Raw genomic sequence first — 15868 nt, 5'->3', positions numbered from 1 at the left:
ACGTACGAGCTGAGTACTTGTTAGAGTTGTTATTGTATAAACATGGTACCATATTCTAGATGCTTCTTCATGCATTAAAGTTAACTGACCACCATGAATTAGAAGCAGGTTGATGATTGGAGTGTGGGTCCATGTAACCAGCCTATATCACCTGGTCCAACCAAGGTGGGATGGAACTAGCTAGGACTATGACTCCAATAATGTTCCTTCCTCCCCAAAACCCCCCACCATTTTCCGCGGAAGATCGACCAACAATTAAGGGGCTATAATGCTACTGTATACGAAGTATGTTTTTATATCTCAAGTAACGGTAAAAGCTTAACCTTATTTTGTTATCTAATTATCTAACAAACATAAAAGACGTTTTAACGTTTATTTTGTTACATTGTTACTTCTTCCATTCTTTTTAAATTGTAAAGTATGAAAATTTATATAATTCATACACACTCATTTAATCATCTTCTGTGATTTATGCATTGGTAAAACAATAGTGACGTGGGATCTTATTCGATTAAAAAAAAACAAAAAAAAATACTTTTAAAATATTAGGGTTTTTTTTAAAAAATAATCTTTATTAGAATACAACTTAAGATATTAAATTTATAAATTTGCATCAACAAGCAAAAAATCTCTAACGTTGTGATTTAAAAACAACAAGGAAGTGTATACCTCCGACTATATATAATTTAAGCATTCAATACATTTTAGTTTTAATTTAGAAAAAATGCATGACCAATTATACATCAATAGGTCTTTTTAATTAATGTTAAATTTATTGTACGCTCTCTTCACCTGAAATTTCAAGAACTTATTTAAATTGAATTTTTTTAAACTTATTAAGTCTAATTGAAACTTATTGGAACAGATTGGATTCTAATGAAACTTATTAGACCTAATTGCAAGTGGTAGAGAGAATAAATGTAGAAGTGGGCCTAATTAAACCTTATTACGAGTAGAACTTGCTTGTTGTACCTTATTGGACTTTTAACCCAACTTATTGAACCTAAAACTAATTTGTTTAAGTGATTTGCACCTTTTAATTTCAACTTATAATATTTGTTTTTTGGTGTTTAGAGAGCCACTAGGACGGGTGATGAGAATTGATCACGATCACTTGGAATCGAAAGGGGAGTTCTAACTAGGGCTGAGCAAAATTATTCGAAAACCCGAAAATCGGAACCGTAACCGAACCGAAAATTAGGGTACCCGTTTCGATAACCATAACGGTTCGGTATCCGATCCGATAATTTGTTATCGGGTACGGTTATTGGGTATCATTTTAAAATTAACGGTTTCCCAATCCGATCCGATAAGCAATTTTTCATTTTTTTTTTCCTACTTAAATCTATTTATCCAAAATCTAAACTCTTACTTCACTTCATAATTCAAATGGTTAGTAATATTATTAGTAATTTGGTCATGATCATGTGGTATTATTGTTAATTAGTGTTGAATTATATCATAATAACTAGATTATAAAGTCTAAATTTTCATTATTGGATAGCATATTGGTACCCGATAACCAATCTAAAAATCCGGGTACTCGAAGTTCGGGTACCCGAACTTATCGGTTCGGTTAATGGATATCATATTTATTATTGAATATCGGGTACCCAAACTATTAGTATTAATGGTACGGGTATCCGACCCATGCTCATTCCTAGTTCTAACTACTTGAAGTATCCCTCATTTTCAACTTATAATATTTGTAAGAGTTAAAAATGTCATAATTATTTAAGAAACCTGTGATGATTATGTTTTTAACTGTTTAGTATTTTCTAGAAGATGGCCTTCATTCAATTAATCTACTTTTTATGAACAAAGTTACCTACTTAATTGACGTTAAAATTGTTACGTCACAGCTTTACTTTACCAATTCATCTCAAAATCATTCTTTGACGTTTGAATGAAAGATTTTCTTTGGTATCAACAAACTTCAGGCCAGACTTTCTCAATGGCTGTCATTTTCCAAGTCTTTTTGTTTAAAAATGACTTGTTTTTTTCTTTGAAATATAAATTTTAAAGGGGTTTAACATTTTACTCTTTGAGTAGGTTTTCTCCCCTCCATATTCGATCCGTAGTCCTATATGTACATATAGTCCTATACTCCTAACAATAGTTATACATAAATAGTTGTACATATAGTCCTACACTCCTAACATTATTCGAGTATAATTTAAGTCAAACCTCCTTTTTTGCTCAAAAGAAAAAAGAAAAAAGAAAGAAAGAAAAAATAAAAAAAAATTAAAAAAAAATTTAAAAAAAAGGAGAAAAAAAAAGAGTCAAACCTTCTATATGGAATACCCAAAATATATTAAATTATTGGGTCAAATTCGAACAAATGGATCGGATTCGGTGAGGCTGAGTAGGGTTTATGTTAAATTTGAGTCATGATAAATTATTCTGTTCATACAAGTCGAAATTTAAAGGAGAACTTTGATCGGTTTGCTTTCGGGTTAGGTTAGTCGGGTCAATTTTTGACACTTCCACTCATTGCCCAATATGTTTATTATGTAGTCGAATGTGTTTATCCCTCACTTAAAGTGTTAATCAACCAATCTAAATCTTAAGAATTTTCAACTTGATATGTGTTGGAGTTATAGTTAAGTTTTATGAAAAGAGAAAATTATATTAATTTTGAAATGCATGACAAAATCACGCGTAGAACACTAGATTAGTGTAATGAATGTTATATTTTATATATTTAATTATTCGAATTCCAACTACTTACATGTACCAATTGACTGTTGATGTAGTGGTGATTGGGGTTGCACATGGTATGGAGGACTGCGTGTTCGATATTCTACAACAACAATTGGGAGGAGACTGTAACCTAACCTTCTAGAATTGAGCCCTGAATCCGAATTAGCCCAAACTCCAAAGGGTGAACCTATATATATATATATATATATATATATATATATATATATATATAGGGAATTGCTAGAATGAGAAATGAGAAAATGAGAAAACCAATAATCCCTCGACATATCATCTTGGTTTAAAATTCAAATAATATATATACTAGTTTTGTGTCCGGACAATGCCTAGATGGTTGGTAAAATTTTAAAATACGGTCAAATTATTCATTCTGATCCCGTAAAAAAAAATAATAATGAATAATTCGTTCTGATAATGTACGATATCTAGACATACAATATCATATGGCTTATATTAGTATAATAATACTTTTTACATTTTTGTTGTAGATATACGTTATTATTTAAATTATTTTTATTGAACTTAAATTATTTTTACTGAAATAAAAGTATTTTTACCAAACTAAAATTAATTTTACTGATTAAAATTTATTTTTACTGATTTTCTAATATTTTTTTAAATAAATTAAATAACAATGCATTTTGTATGCGGCTAGCCACACCATTTGGTCGGACAAAGTAACCCCTACAAAACTGACTGAGTAACCCCTGTGATACTATCTTATCTTAAAAAATCTATCCAAAAATCGCTTAGTTAGCATCATATGTGTCACAACAATACATATTTATTTCCTACTTGGCGCAACACTTGGCGAAAAACTGGAATGTCAAATGTCGCTGTCTCGTGACCTGGCTGTGAAACCGGCTTTATTTATTAGTAATATGATATGATATATATGGTAAATAGTACATGGCGGCCTGACTGAATTGATTAATACATACAACTGAAGACCCAAATAGTACATGGTCCCAGATTACTACAACTAATTAACACCAATTCAGTTCATGCATTCTTGTCTTGTTTGTATGTTCATAATTCTAATCTTTAAACACAATTTTTCCAACAGTTTGTAATATTTTTATTCAAGCTAGAGCCAATATTCAAGTTTTTTCAACCTAAGATTTTCAAATTAGTTAAATTTAGATTATTTGAACATGATCAACAATATTGTTATAAAATCAAGGTACATATGCTTTTTTTTATACTATTTCATTCATTCATTGTTAAGGGGTTGTTTCAAAACGGCCCCTTAACCCATGTGATACAGAGCTTGTGTAAGAAGAAGCTAGTTTGCAATTGATATAAAACTTTCATAAGAGATATATATAAATGTAGCAATAGATAACATATACGTAGTATATCTTTGTGTTCTTTATACATTACGATGTATTTTTATGATTACAAAAAATTGACTTTGATTATATTTACATATTCTACTTTAACAATATATAATGACTTATTTACAACATCTAACGAAAAACAAAGTTACGTGAGATCTTGTTTAATTCGTCTTTATGTACTTTTTAAAATATCAACTTTTAAAATGTTGTTAGTGATAAGAAACTATATATGCATTACAAATATAATTGAGGAAATTTGAAGTGACTCAACAATGAAACAAAGAAAATAAAGAACTAAGGTAGTACAGTAGTACTCCATAAACGTTTAAAAGAATTTGAAGTGACAAGGAAACAAAGAAAAGAAAAGGTTTATGTTCTTCGGTTCAACACAAGACAAGACCTCTTGAAGATATAAGGCCACAAGAAGTGGAAGTCTCAACTCATTTGGACCAAAGTTAAGGCCTACCACGGTGCCGCCCCACAATTACAAGTCTCCAAAAAATATTCCATTATATTTCAAAAAAAAGAAAAAGAAAAAAAAAATTATTCTCTTATTTTTTACTTTAATTTTTAATGATAATTGCAAGTTTTATAATAATAATAAGGGTAATGCTATATGTAACCCTTAGAGGTATGAATAACCATTTAACAACCTTTCCTTATTTGGTATTAATTTAGGAATGCATGACAAAATCACACGCACATCAATGTAATTAATGTCACATTTTCATTAATTTTTGAAAAAAATTGAAATTAATAATCTTCTCTTTTACCTATCTTCTCATATTAGTCCCACTTTTAAATAACTTATAATAATCTCAACTTTTAAACCCATATTCTTTTAATGGTCTTTCACCTGTTTTCACTTGCAGTAGCAGGTTTCCTAACCTACTTGGCAGTCACCTATCCATGTGGCATTGATGGTTGGTTATTTTATTAATGACCTTTATTTTTTTTCTCAATTTTATTCTCCTCCCTTTCCCTGCATCTTCTCTGTTCTTTGTTACGAATTTCCCACAAGCTTTTATCTTCTCATTCTAAATTCTCATCTTAAAGGTCTTATCCATGTACACTAATTCACCATTCTTATCCTTCTTAAAATTCCCACCATGCCAAAATTTAAGAGTGACTTCAACAATTGAAGCCATTGAAGAGGGGTCAGTCACTAATCACTACGAACACCAAATTAAAAACGTCACAATTCCCTAATTATCAACAAGTTCCTAATATACTCTAATCAATACACAACCAAAGAATTCACAACAGATCAATTCGAAATTGACAAAAACCAATCACAATTATAAGGGTTTATATATGTTTTCTGTAATAAGAATTTTCTTTACTGCTGCTGCTGTAGAATTCATACACCAAGTCCACGAATTTCCCCCTTTTTACGCAAGATTTCAGTTCACTGCCTTCACATGAGCACCGAGGAGAACGAAAAAAATTTTAAAGAAAAAAAAAAAAATTAACAGAGGAAGAGCAGTAATATGGCGCTAACAGAGGAGTAGTAGTTGGTGAAGATTAAAGAATTCTTAAATTAGGAGGGAAATTAAGTCAATAGGGAATTAAGGACTTGATTACCCGGTAACTGGTCACAAGGACCGTTAAAAGAATACGGGTATAAAAGTTGGGATAATTATAAGTTAATTAAAAAGTGGAACTATTTTAAGAAGAAGAGTAAAAAAAGGTAGGATTATTAATTTCAGCTTTTCCTTAGTTTTTTCCATTTTTAGCTCCTTACATATAACCCTTAGCACTCTGTATAACATTTTCTTAATAATAATAATAATAATAATAATAATAACAATAATAACACACTCTAAAATAAAGATGATCGTAGAAATTAAAATGTAAATTATCAAGGGACTTTTGGCTGGATATATTTGAGATCGACAGGGTATTGCTGCTCTATTTGAGCTCTCCGTCCCCATAATATAGTGCTTATTTCCATATGCACAATTTTTAAAAACAACTTTTAATCATCAATATCTTTAAATTCGCAATAATAAAACTTATAAAAAGTTATTGATATTATTGAACTACATATTAAGACGAATCTATTAACCATAAGAATTGAAATGAGCACTATAATACTATAATATAAGATAAAGGGAATAATAATAATAGAATAAAAAGAACAAGATATGATACATGCAAGTTGGGACAGGCTCTTTTATCTTTTGATCATCAGCTCAACCTAAATGTAAATCTAATACGAAATGTTACATTTATTTTTTATTATTATTATTATTAAAATAGTAAATGTGATTGAAATTTCTTGATTTTTTTTACTGGATGTAAGAGGGTGTGAGACCTCAATTATTTCAGTAGTGATTACAACAATTTCCCAATATTAAGAGTTAAAACAATTTTTGAATTAGATGATAAAAAGTGTGTAAATTAATCTTGAATTAATTAAGTGAATATTCAGTAAAAAAAAATCAGTTTTGAATGACGGTAATAAATTTCATTCCTTAAATTTTTTTTTTCTTTTTCTTTTTTTTAGGGCCTAAACAAAAACTAGTACAAATTATTAAAGGACGTAAAACTACTATTAGCCATAGTGGCCAGGTCATGCGCTGCTTGGACGGTCTCTCGCTGCACTTTGAGAATACTAAACCAGTCAAAACCTTTTCCCAAATGACGAATGTGATCCACTGTTCATTTCAGGCTAATATATATTTGTAACCTTAGTATTAATCAACATATGCACTGTCGACGCTAAATCTGTGTAAGTAGTTACATTTTGTAAACGGCTATTTCACCAAATGCCACTGACAAATTACGAAATTCATCAAATGCCATCGAACTTTTCAGAATTCACCAAATGCCATTGACAACTAGTATATTAACACAACGTGCCATTAATGATGCCAGGACGTTAGTTGGCCGTTAATGAAATTCTTAATTCATGAAATGCCATTGAGAAGTTTATATATTTCACCAAATGCCATTACTTTTATATGCAATTGTGGTAGAAAATATGCAATTAGAAGCTCAGAATCAACATCAAATCTCCAAAGGCTTTATTATAAGTGTGATGCATGTGATAGCTTCAAATGGTGCAAGGTTGTGATGCATGAAGAAGGTCAAAGCATGGGAAGTCAGAGCAGGGGAAGCTGTTATGCAAGGGATGGGTCAGGCCAAAGCAATGTACATGAAGAATTGAAACTGTTGAAGAAGAAAATCAAGCAACAGCAGAAAGTCGTGGATTGTATAATTAAATTAGGGGTACTGATTTGTGTAGTAGTGATGTTTGTAATATTGAAGTAAACTATTGTGTAATTGGATTGAAATTTAATAAAAACTGAAGTTATATTTTGTGCCCAAAAAATTGGTTCCTGTTCAAATCATGTACCCAAAAGATGCTTCCTGTTTAATTACAAGTTTATAGTCAAAAGATACTACACAAAATAGCACACACAACACTGTCAATCTTCAAAAATTACATGGAGAAACTGGGTGTGCACTAAAAACAGGAGAAACTTTGCATCCATGCTGCTTTCTTTTTTCTGTTGTTGGCTTGAGAGGTGGTGGCTGATGTGCTTGCTTCAGTTGCAGCCCTTTTCTTCCTTGATGAACAAGTGACCTTGTTGTGTCCCAACTCACTGCATAAGCTGCACTTTACTGTTGCATGCCTCTTCCCTCTCCTAGATTCATTTGGCCCTCTTTGTCTTTGCTTCTTTGGTCTCCCTGCAGCTCTTTTCACCAAAGGGGGCAATATGTCAGGTAGGTTCCCTGATGGCCATTGTGATGGGTCAGGCATAGGGTGCAAATGCTCTGCATAAGTGAGCTTGTATGCCTTCCCTTTGAAACAGGGGGCTACAAAGTCTGCTGGTTGCAGCCTCTGGTGGTATATGACCCTCAGCACATGTTTGCATGGAAGTCCAGAATGCTGCCATTTCCCACAACCACATATGCCAGTGCTCAGCTTGATGGGAAAATGGACATGTTGGTCTCTGACCTCAAATTCATCCCTACCGCAGGGAATAGCATAGCATAACCTTGACTCATCTGATCTTGTTTGTAGAATCTTGTCTGCATACTCAGTCAGGTCCATATCCCCCATGGTTAGTGATTTGTCAAACCTTGAGCCAATCCTCTTCATCACCCATTGCCTTATAGCTTCAAAACAGTATGCAAAAAAAAAAAAGGTGTTAACAACATGGATTACAGTATATTTTTGTGTGTTCAGCTTCAAAACAGTATGCAAACATAGTAGTGTTATGGTTCAAAACAGTATGCAAAAATAGTCGTACCTTCAAGTATTTTCAGAACTGGTAAATCTCTGTATGGCTTGGTGCATGAGTTGAAAGACTCCACAAAATTTGTTGTGTTATGGTCACAACAGAGGGCAGGATCAAACTTATGCCTTGACCAGACCTCAGTGCAACTCTCTAAGTACTCAACAGCCTTAGGGTTGTATTCTTTTATCTTTTGCATTGCCTTGTTGAACACATACTCGTTGTATGCATCAGCTGCTATCCAGAACAGCTTGTGAAATGTTGAACCACTAAATCCTTTAGCCTTGCAGTTCATGTATAGGTGCTGGCAACACACTCTTCTTGTTGCTCTAGGGAATGTCTCATTAATTGCTGTGTCAACCCCCTGCATACAAAACAGTGTAATGAGTAATTGTTAAACATGAGAAACTAAACTAAGAGTGACATGTAAGAACAAGAATATGAGGGTGGATTACCTTCATTCTGTCAGAGATGAAGGTCCAATCATCTCTCCTACAACCTTCTTTCTCAAACAAGCACCTCAAATTCCTAAGAAAATAGCCCCAACTGTCAATACTCTCAGAACCCACCACTCCATATGCAATGAGAAAAATCTCATTATTCCCATCAATCCCAACAGCAGTTAGCAGAATGCCCTTGAAATGTCCACTCAGGTGGGCTCCATCAATGCCAATGAATGGCCTGCATCCTCTCAAGAATCCCCTTAGTTGGGAAGCAAAAGAAAAGAAACAACCCTTGAACCTTGGGGGCTCAGTTGCAGTGGCCTCACCCCATGTGACCAGGGCATAACTACCTGGGTTGGTCTCCTTCACCATTTCAGCATACCTAGGCAACACTGAGTAGGCCTCCCCATAACCACCATGGATAATCTCCTTGGACATTGCCCTCACCTTGTACAACAGCCTTTTCTTCACTTGTAGCCTAAACCTTTCCATACAAAGTTTCTGTAATGCATCAACTGGTATGTCAGGATTGGCATGAATGTCTGACTGAAGATGCCTACACAGCCACTGAGAACTCACAATTGGATTTATTTCCAATCTCCCACAACTACTATGCTCTCCTGTTAGAGACTTGATTGCCCAGCTGATCTTGTCTTTCATAGTGGAGGCATGAATCCTCCAGTTGCATGTGTCAATAGCACACCTTGCTATCAATCTTGTTGGGTCACTCTTTTCTACATAAACCCCAAACCCTTCTTGGACACAGTAGTCCTTAAACACATCTAGAAATGACTGCCTGTCTGCAAATATGAGCCATGGCTCTAAAGTGATGGATCCAAACTCCTGATTGGTCCAAATTTTGCCATTTTTATATGTTTTATCCATTGCTGAACTGCCATCCAAAAAATCCTGAAACTGCTTCTCTGGAACATCATCATGAAGGTCATCTGTGTCTCTTTCATCCTCTATGAAATCACAGAGATCTGCCTCATCATCATCTTCCTCACTGCTAGAAAGTATATAATCATCATCCTCATTGTCACTTCCAAACTCATCAGAGTTTTCTTCACTGACAGGAACATTTGTAGCCATGTTCCTTGCTGATCTCCTCAGACTGACACCAACCCCCTTACCTTTGCTAGAAGCAGTCTTTTTTGACCTAAATCCCTCAGGTCTTGATCTCCCCTTTTTTGCTGGAGCAGATGGTGGAGGTGGAGGTGGGACTTCTGTTTCTTCACTGACAGGTACATGGGAAGGATCAGGGGAGGGTTGTGGTCCAGGGACTGGTGGGGAGGGTTGTGATTCAGGGACTGGTGGGGAGGGTTGTGATTCAGGGACTGGTGGGGAGGGTTGTGGTTCAGGGACAGGTGGGGAGGGTTGTGGTTCAGGGACTGGTGTGGAGGGTTGTGGTTGAGGAGGGGGTTGGGATCTTTTTTTGGGAGTGGTTTTCTTTTTCCTAGGAGTGCTTTTTTTCCTAGCTGATGGCTTCTTGGGCTGGTTAAAAGGAGAGGCTGGTTGAGAGTTTTTTGTTGGAGTTGGTGGTTGTGTACTTTGTTCAGGTTGAGGCTGTGATGCCCCAGGAAATACCACATCAGCTTCTGGGGTGGCAAAAACTCTAACATATTCAACATCATTTATCTCCTCTGCATTTACAACAGGAACCTCAACTGCAACTTGATACTGTTGATGTTCCATAAGCTCCCTCTCAGCTTCCTGCTCTTCAACCACCCTCTTGGCCTTTTCCAGTTCTATTCTTTCCTTCTCAGCCTTTGCCTTAAGCCTTTTTTCCCAACTAGCTACAACATCCTTAAACACCACACTAGGTCCACTCTTCTCCTCTAAGAACACTTGTATTGTTTCCCTACCTTCATACCAATCCCACATTTGCAGCATTTGAGTATCCCCAGTTAACTCTAACTTCCTATTAGTCATGGGAGGCATTACATACAAACTAAAGTATTTGGGAAGGATCACATTTTGCCTTTCTGAATCCTCAAACATGTACTCAAACAAGTCCATTAGACTTGTTCTGTCAGTATCCTCAATCCTCACATCAAACCCCTGGTCTTTGTAATGAACATCAAGCCACACTGAACTCATCCTAAGAACAACAAATTACTTATTACTACAATGCACTTCAACACACATCATTCATATCAACAAACACATATGCACTCAAATATACTGATCAACTCGCAAATTTAACTCTCAAGCACACAATTACTACGATAAACACAAACCGGGTTACCCCAAAACACACATTGACAGATTCATACCCACAATTCCAGTTTTTAACATGCATTTTTTCAATATTTCACAAAGGCCAATTCAAATACACAGATTGCACTGATCATCTTGCAAAACCCTAACCCTAACACAATTTTCGTAAAAAAATCAGAATCGAAAAGCGAAATAGAGTATCGATGGATAGATTATTACCTTGCGTGCTATCTCCAACCCCTCAAACTGAATTTTGCACTTCAAACTTCCTTCAAGTTCTGGCACTACTTCCTCGCACTTCTGGGTTCGCCCAGAATGAAGAACACCAAAAGGTTCGAACTTGTTGCAGAGTTCCGTCGTTCAATGCTCCAACTTTGCTTCTTCGTTGCCAGAGATTTCAAGGTTTCAGTTTTGGTGAACTTTCGAAGAACAGGGGAGAAGTTATGGAAGAACAAGGTCCAACAACAATTGAATAATTGAAAAAAGAGAAGTCAGACAGTCAACTTCTTAATGGCGGCATTAAACACAAAGAAAGGGTAAAATAGTATTTTCGCAATAACGGCCAACTAACGTCCTGGCATCATTAATGGCACGTTGTGTTAATATACTAGTTGTCAATGGCATTTGGTGAATTCTGAAAAGTTCGATGGCATTTGATGAATTTCGTAATTTGTCAGTGGCATTTGGTGAAATAGCCGTTTTGTAAACACCTGTTGGTAGCCCATCGAAGCCCTTCAAGACAGGCATTCATCTCCACGTGTAGCGCTAAAAGTGCCAAGCCATAGTAAGCTCCTCCCAAAAAAAACCATGAGGCCCTGATCCCCCAATCTCCGGACACCATCCCATTCCTGACCTATAAGTATGGTTGTTCCAAGATCCATCAACCAAGATTACTCCATCATGCAAAATTGCACGCATAACCCAAGGCGGATAAACAGACATAATCTCTGGTGGGTGAAGACACCTTAAATTATCCTCCAACTGTTTAGTAAACAACCCTTGCTGCCGTAAGCCCTCAGAAATAATAGCTGGCGTTGACAAGTTTACAACCCCCTGAAGGCAGAAAACCCTAATATTCCTCGCAATACACAAACCCCAAAGGGTTAGCTATAAAAAAAGGTAGTTCTATGCCCAATGTAACCATCCTAACAGCCGGATATAGTACAGAATCCAATCAAAGATTGATTGGTCTGCATTATTAGCTTTTAAGTGGATTTGGAGTATTCTAGCCCTCCATGCATCTTGTGCAAAGCTACAAAATCTGAACAGTTGTTGTAAATCCTCCTCTCGTGTCCTGCAAAGGTCACAGTGAACAACAACATCCAATCCTTGCCTCCCCAATTTAACTTTTGTTGCAATAATGTATTTAGTAAAAATTACTGTTAATTTGTAAAAATTGATAACTTTTAAGAATATTTACACAGTACACTATAACAATATAATGAAGAAAAATCATGTTTTTTAATAAAATTTCCCTCAAAAAATTGTTATCTAATAAATTTAGATTGTACATAGTTTCAATTGGCAAAACTAATTTTTAATAGGTATAATCGATGTTAGTGATCAAAAAATTAATTATGAGTAAGTTTAATATAAATCAGGTAAAAATATTATGATCCTTGTTAACCAAAATTTCATAGAAAGTATTTGTAAAACTTATAATTTTTAGTTGAGAAGAACTTCTACAAGAGGGGGGTGAATTGTAGTGAGTTCCCAGTGGCAGCTTTTCGCGGAAATATAAAATAGAATATTAAAGGAACTTGCAATGCACACAGGATTTTATGAGGAAACCTTCCAGGGCCCAACTGGAAGTAAAACCTCGACCCTCCAAGGAATTTCAAAACCAAACACTTCACTATAATAGGGCAACACTCCTAGTTACAACCTATTACAATCGCAGATCTTTCTCACAAGTTCCTGACTGAACTTGCTACTCGATAGGACCCTATCCAACCCAACCTAAGTCCCGGACTTAGATTCCACACAGCACTCCCAAAGTACGTACTAAACACTCGACTTCACTCTCAAAGCCTACCACATTGTATGCAAAAGCTAATCACTCACCCAATACCCAAAACAATACAAACTATTGACACTAATATGTGATTGGAAAGCTACACATGAAATCCAAAACTAATATGACAAAGCTATGAACTTGGCAAACTTACTCTTTAAGCAGTCTTCAGATTTTCACGCATAAACTCAAAAGTTGTAACAATTATGATCACTCCTTTATACGAGTATACAAGAAACACTTGTATGTAAAGTAGGGTTTTCTTAAAAGATAAAATAATGAAAACTGCCGTTTTATAAAACCCAATGTGAAATTAATCTTTTGGAAAACTCAATAAAGATAGAATTTAGAAAAAGACTATTATTTTGCAAACCAAATTTTATCTCATAAAATCTGTCAAAGATCTTTTCCATAAATTAAAAACTTATCTTTTTAAAACTTTCCATATTATTAAGCTTTGCCACGCTTCTAATAGATTTCATGCATAATTAACCAAACATATTTACAGCAATCCTAGTAAAAATAAACTTAATAAAAACCTTAATTAAAAGACTTTTAGTCTATTTGCCGAATTGCCTCATCAAGCTTCGCATTGTATGAATACTTGGGCTCTACGTAGACCAGGATCAAGTTCCTGCTGTCTTCAACACTCAAGCTCCTTGCTGGAACTCGCAGTCCAAGTTCTTGTGGAACTTGCTTCTTCAACACAGTCCAAGCTAGTCTTCTCAGATTGCTTTAAAGCTCCTGTTAGGAAGCTTCTCTTTGTGATCGTGTTAGGGATCACTTCTAGTTCCAATGATGAACTCTTCTTCTATCTCTTTGTCTTTCTTTTGTTTCTCCTTGGATCTTCATAGATAGGTTACTCTTCCACTTTCAAAGTCAATTTCACCTGTTTTAATTCAATACTTAGAGAAATCGCATTAGTTGAAGTTTGCATATCCATCATCATCAAAACTTCTTAAGATTCAATAATAATGTATATATATTGTTAGTTCTAATAAAATACAGGTATTCCCTCCTATCCTTCATGTTTGTCCCATTTAAAATATTTTTTTATAGAGAAATATCTTGATCCAAGAGTATTAATCAATTTATGTAAGAAAAATATACTCATGCAGGAACTTGCTTATTAAGTCTCAATTTTTAAAGGCGAAATTAAAAGAAACTGAAAGAAGTAAGTAACGATTTATAATTAACATAAATCATTCTACTTTAAGAAAACTTTAATTTTTGAACTGTAATGCACATATTATAAAAATCGATTCCTGACTGATCATACAATTTAAATCCATAATGTTGCCCTACCAAAATAATTCAATTTTGTCTCGCTGTAATATAATTGTTCTGGAAAAAAAATAATAATAACAACATTATAATTTATATGGTTATTATAATAGTATTGATTCAAATTTTAATTTATAATAAACTAATTGACAATAAACTCGAATAATGCTCAATACAACTAAATATCGATTTTGGTATACATGGCTAATAACTAGGAAACTAATGGCACCAGGCCACCGACTATTAACGTATCGGCCCATGTATAAGCTTGCAAATTGCAAAAGGAAAATAGAACGTGATGTGCTTGGAGACGAGGGGACGTATTGTTTAGAAAGTGTTTTTGCATGTTTTCTTTTTGTCCCAAAGCATGCAAAAGCAAAAGGAGCAATTTTACAAAGCATGAAATGGCTAGTAGTTGATATTGTTATATGCATCTCTTATTGAGTCTTGACCTGCCTTTCTTTACTCTTTAATTTGTAATCATTACGAAGTATTAATTATTTTCCATTGGATTTGGTCACTTTGAAAATTCATCGAGATTAGATATATATCAAGGAAGTACAGATATACCTGTCAACTATCATATTTGTATTTTATTAAAACTTTTAAAAGTATCCAACATAGAAAGCTTAATTTTCTATTTTTAGATTTGTGGCTATGAATCAAGTAATTCACTTTAAAAAAAAAATAAACATTCATAGCAAACATCAAAAAGTTATTATGTGTTAAAACTTTTAAAGGTTAAAGTTTATACTACTCAGTAAAGTTATCATCACGACATTCAATTTTTATATATTCTCCCAAACGTATTAAAAGTCAGGGAGATTTTGACCCAAGATTCAAATTACTATTATAAATAATGATATAATTTGATCAAAAAATGCCTAAACATTTATATGATCTATAATCAATTATCAGATTAATATATATGATCTTCAAAATTCACAATCTTAGTGTCCCTTCCTCTCTTACCCTTAAATTAATAGTTATACTTTCAATTTGAATTGGTTTCCACTTAATAATTTGTTCTTAGCATACCCTCTTATGTTTCAAATCTTTCAAGAGACTTATAGCTAGAGCTATTGAATCAGGCGTGTAAGTTAGATTCGATCCGGATCTTGTGTGTTCAAGTCGTATCAAATTTGGGTCATGTTAGGCTAGTGTGTATATGGATTAAATTTAGGTTTGAGTCTTTTAGGATTTGTTTGGGCCATATTTAAATCAGGTTGGTTTTTCACAACTCTATACGATGCAATAAAAATAGTTATACTCCATATCATTTGACATCAATTCTAAAAAGTTTTTGAAAATAAAGTGACTAGCTTACATATATAACGTATAAATATATAATATAACCATATGATTTTCATATGGTTTTAGGATGGAACTTCACTAATGTATTAGTTGTCTCTCCTCATGCTTGGCCCAACAAAGTCCAACAGTTTCAAGTTCCCACTCAAGTATATTATATCTATACATTAAAAAGCGTTCCTAAAGAAGTTTAGTTGCTACGTGGCACCTTTCTCAATCAATCGAGTCTTTCATTCACTAAGATTTGAACCCATGACCTTAAATTTTAAAAATATAGAGTTAGCCACT

General features: G+C 34.1%; 1 protein-coding gene across 1 annotated transcript; it reads right to left on the bottom strand.

The window, feature by feature from the left end:
- Nucleotides 1-7382: 7382 nt before the first annotated feature.
- LOC110711755 lies at nt 7383-12044 on the bottom strand. Its single transcript, XM_021890173.1, has 4 exons — nt 11191-12044; nt 8764-10852; nt 8324-8672; nt 7383-8189 (listed from the first exon to the last, which is right to left on the bottom strand). The coding sequence occupies exons 2-4, from the start codon at nt 10849-10851 to the stop codon at nt 7534-7536; spliced, it is 3093 nt and encodes a 1030-aa protein (XP_021745865.1). The 5' UTR covers nt 10852; nt 11191-12044; the 3' UTR covers nt 7383-7533.
- Between the last annotated feature and the right edge of the window lie 3824 nt (nt 12045-15868).

Source organism: Chenopodium quinoa, unplaced genomic scaffold, assembly GCF_001683475.1.
Source record: "Chenopodium quinoa cultivar QQ74 unplaced genomic scaffold, ASM168347v1, whole genome shotgun sequence".
NCBI lineage: Eukaryota > Viridiplantae > Streptophyta > Magnoliopsida > Caryophyllales > Amaranthaceae > Chenopodium > Chenopodium quinoa.
Note: the sequence above shows the minus strand (reverse complement) of the source record. Positions and strands in the feature narration are given on the sequence as shown.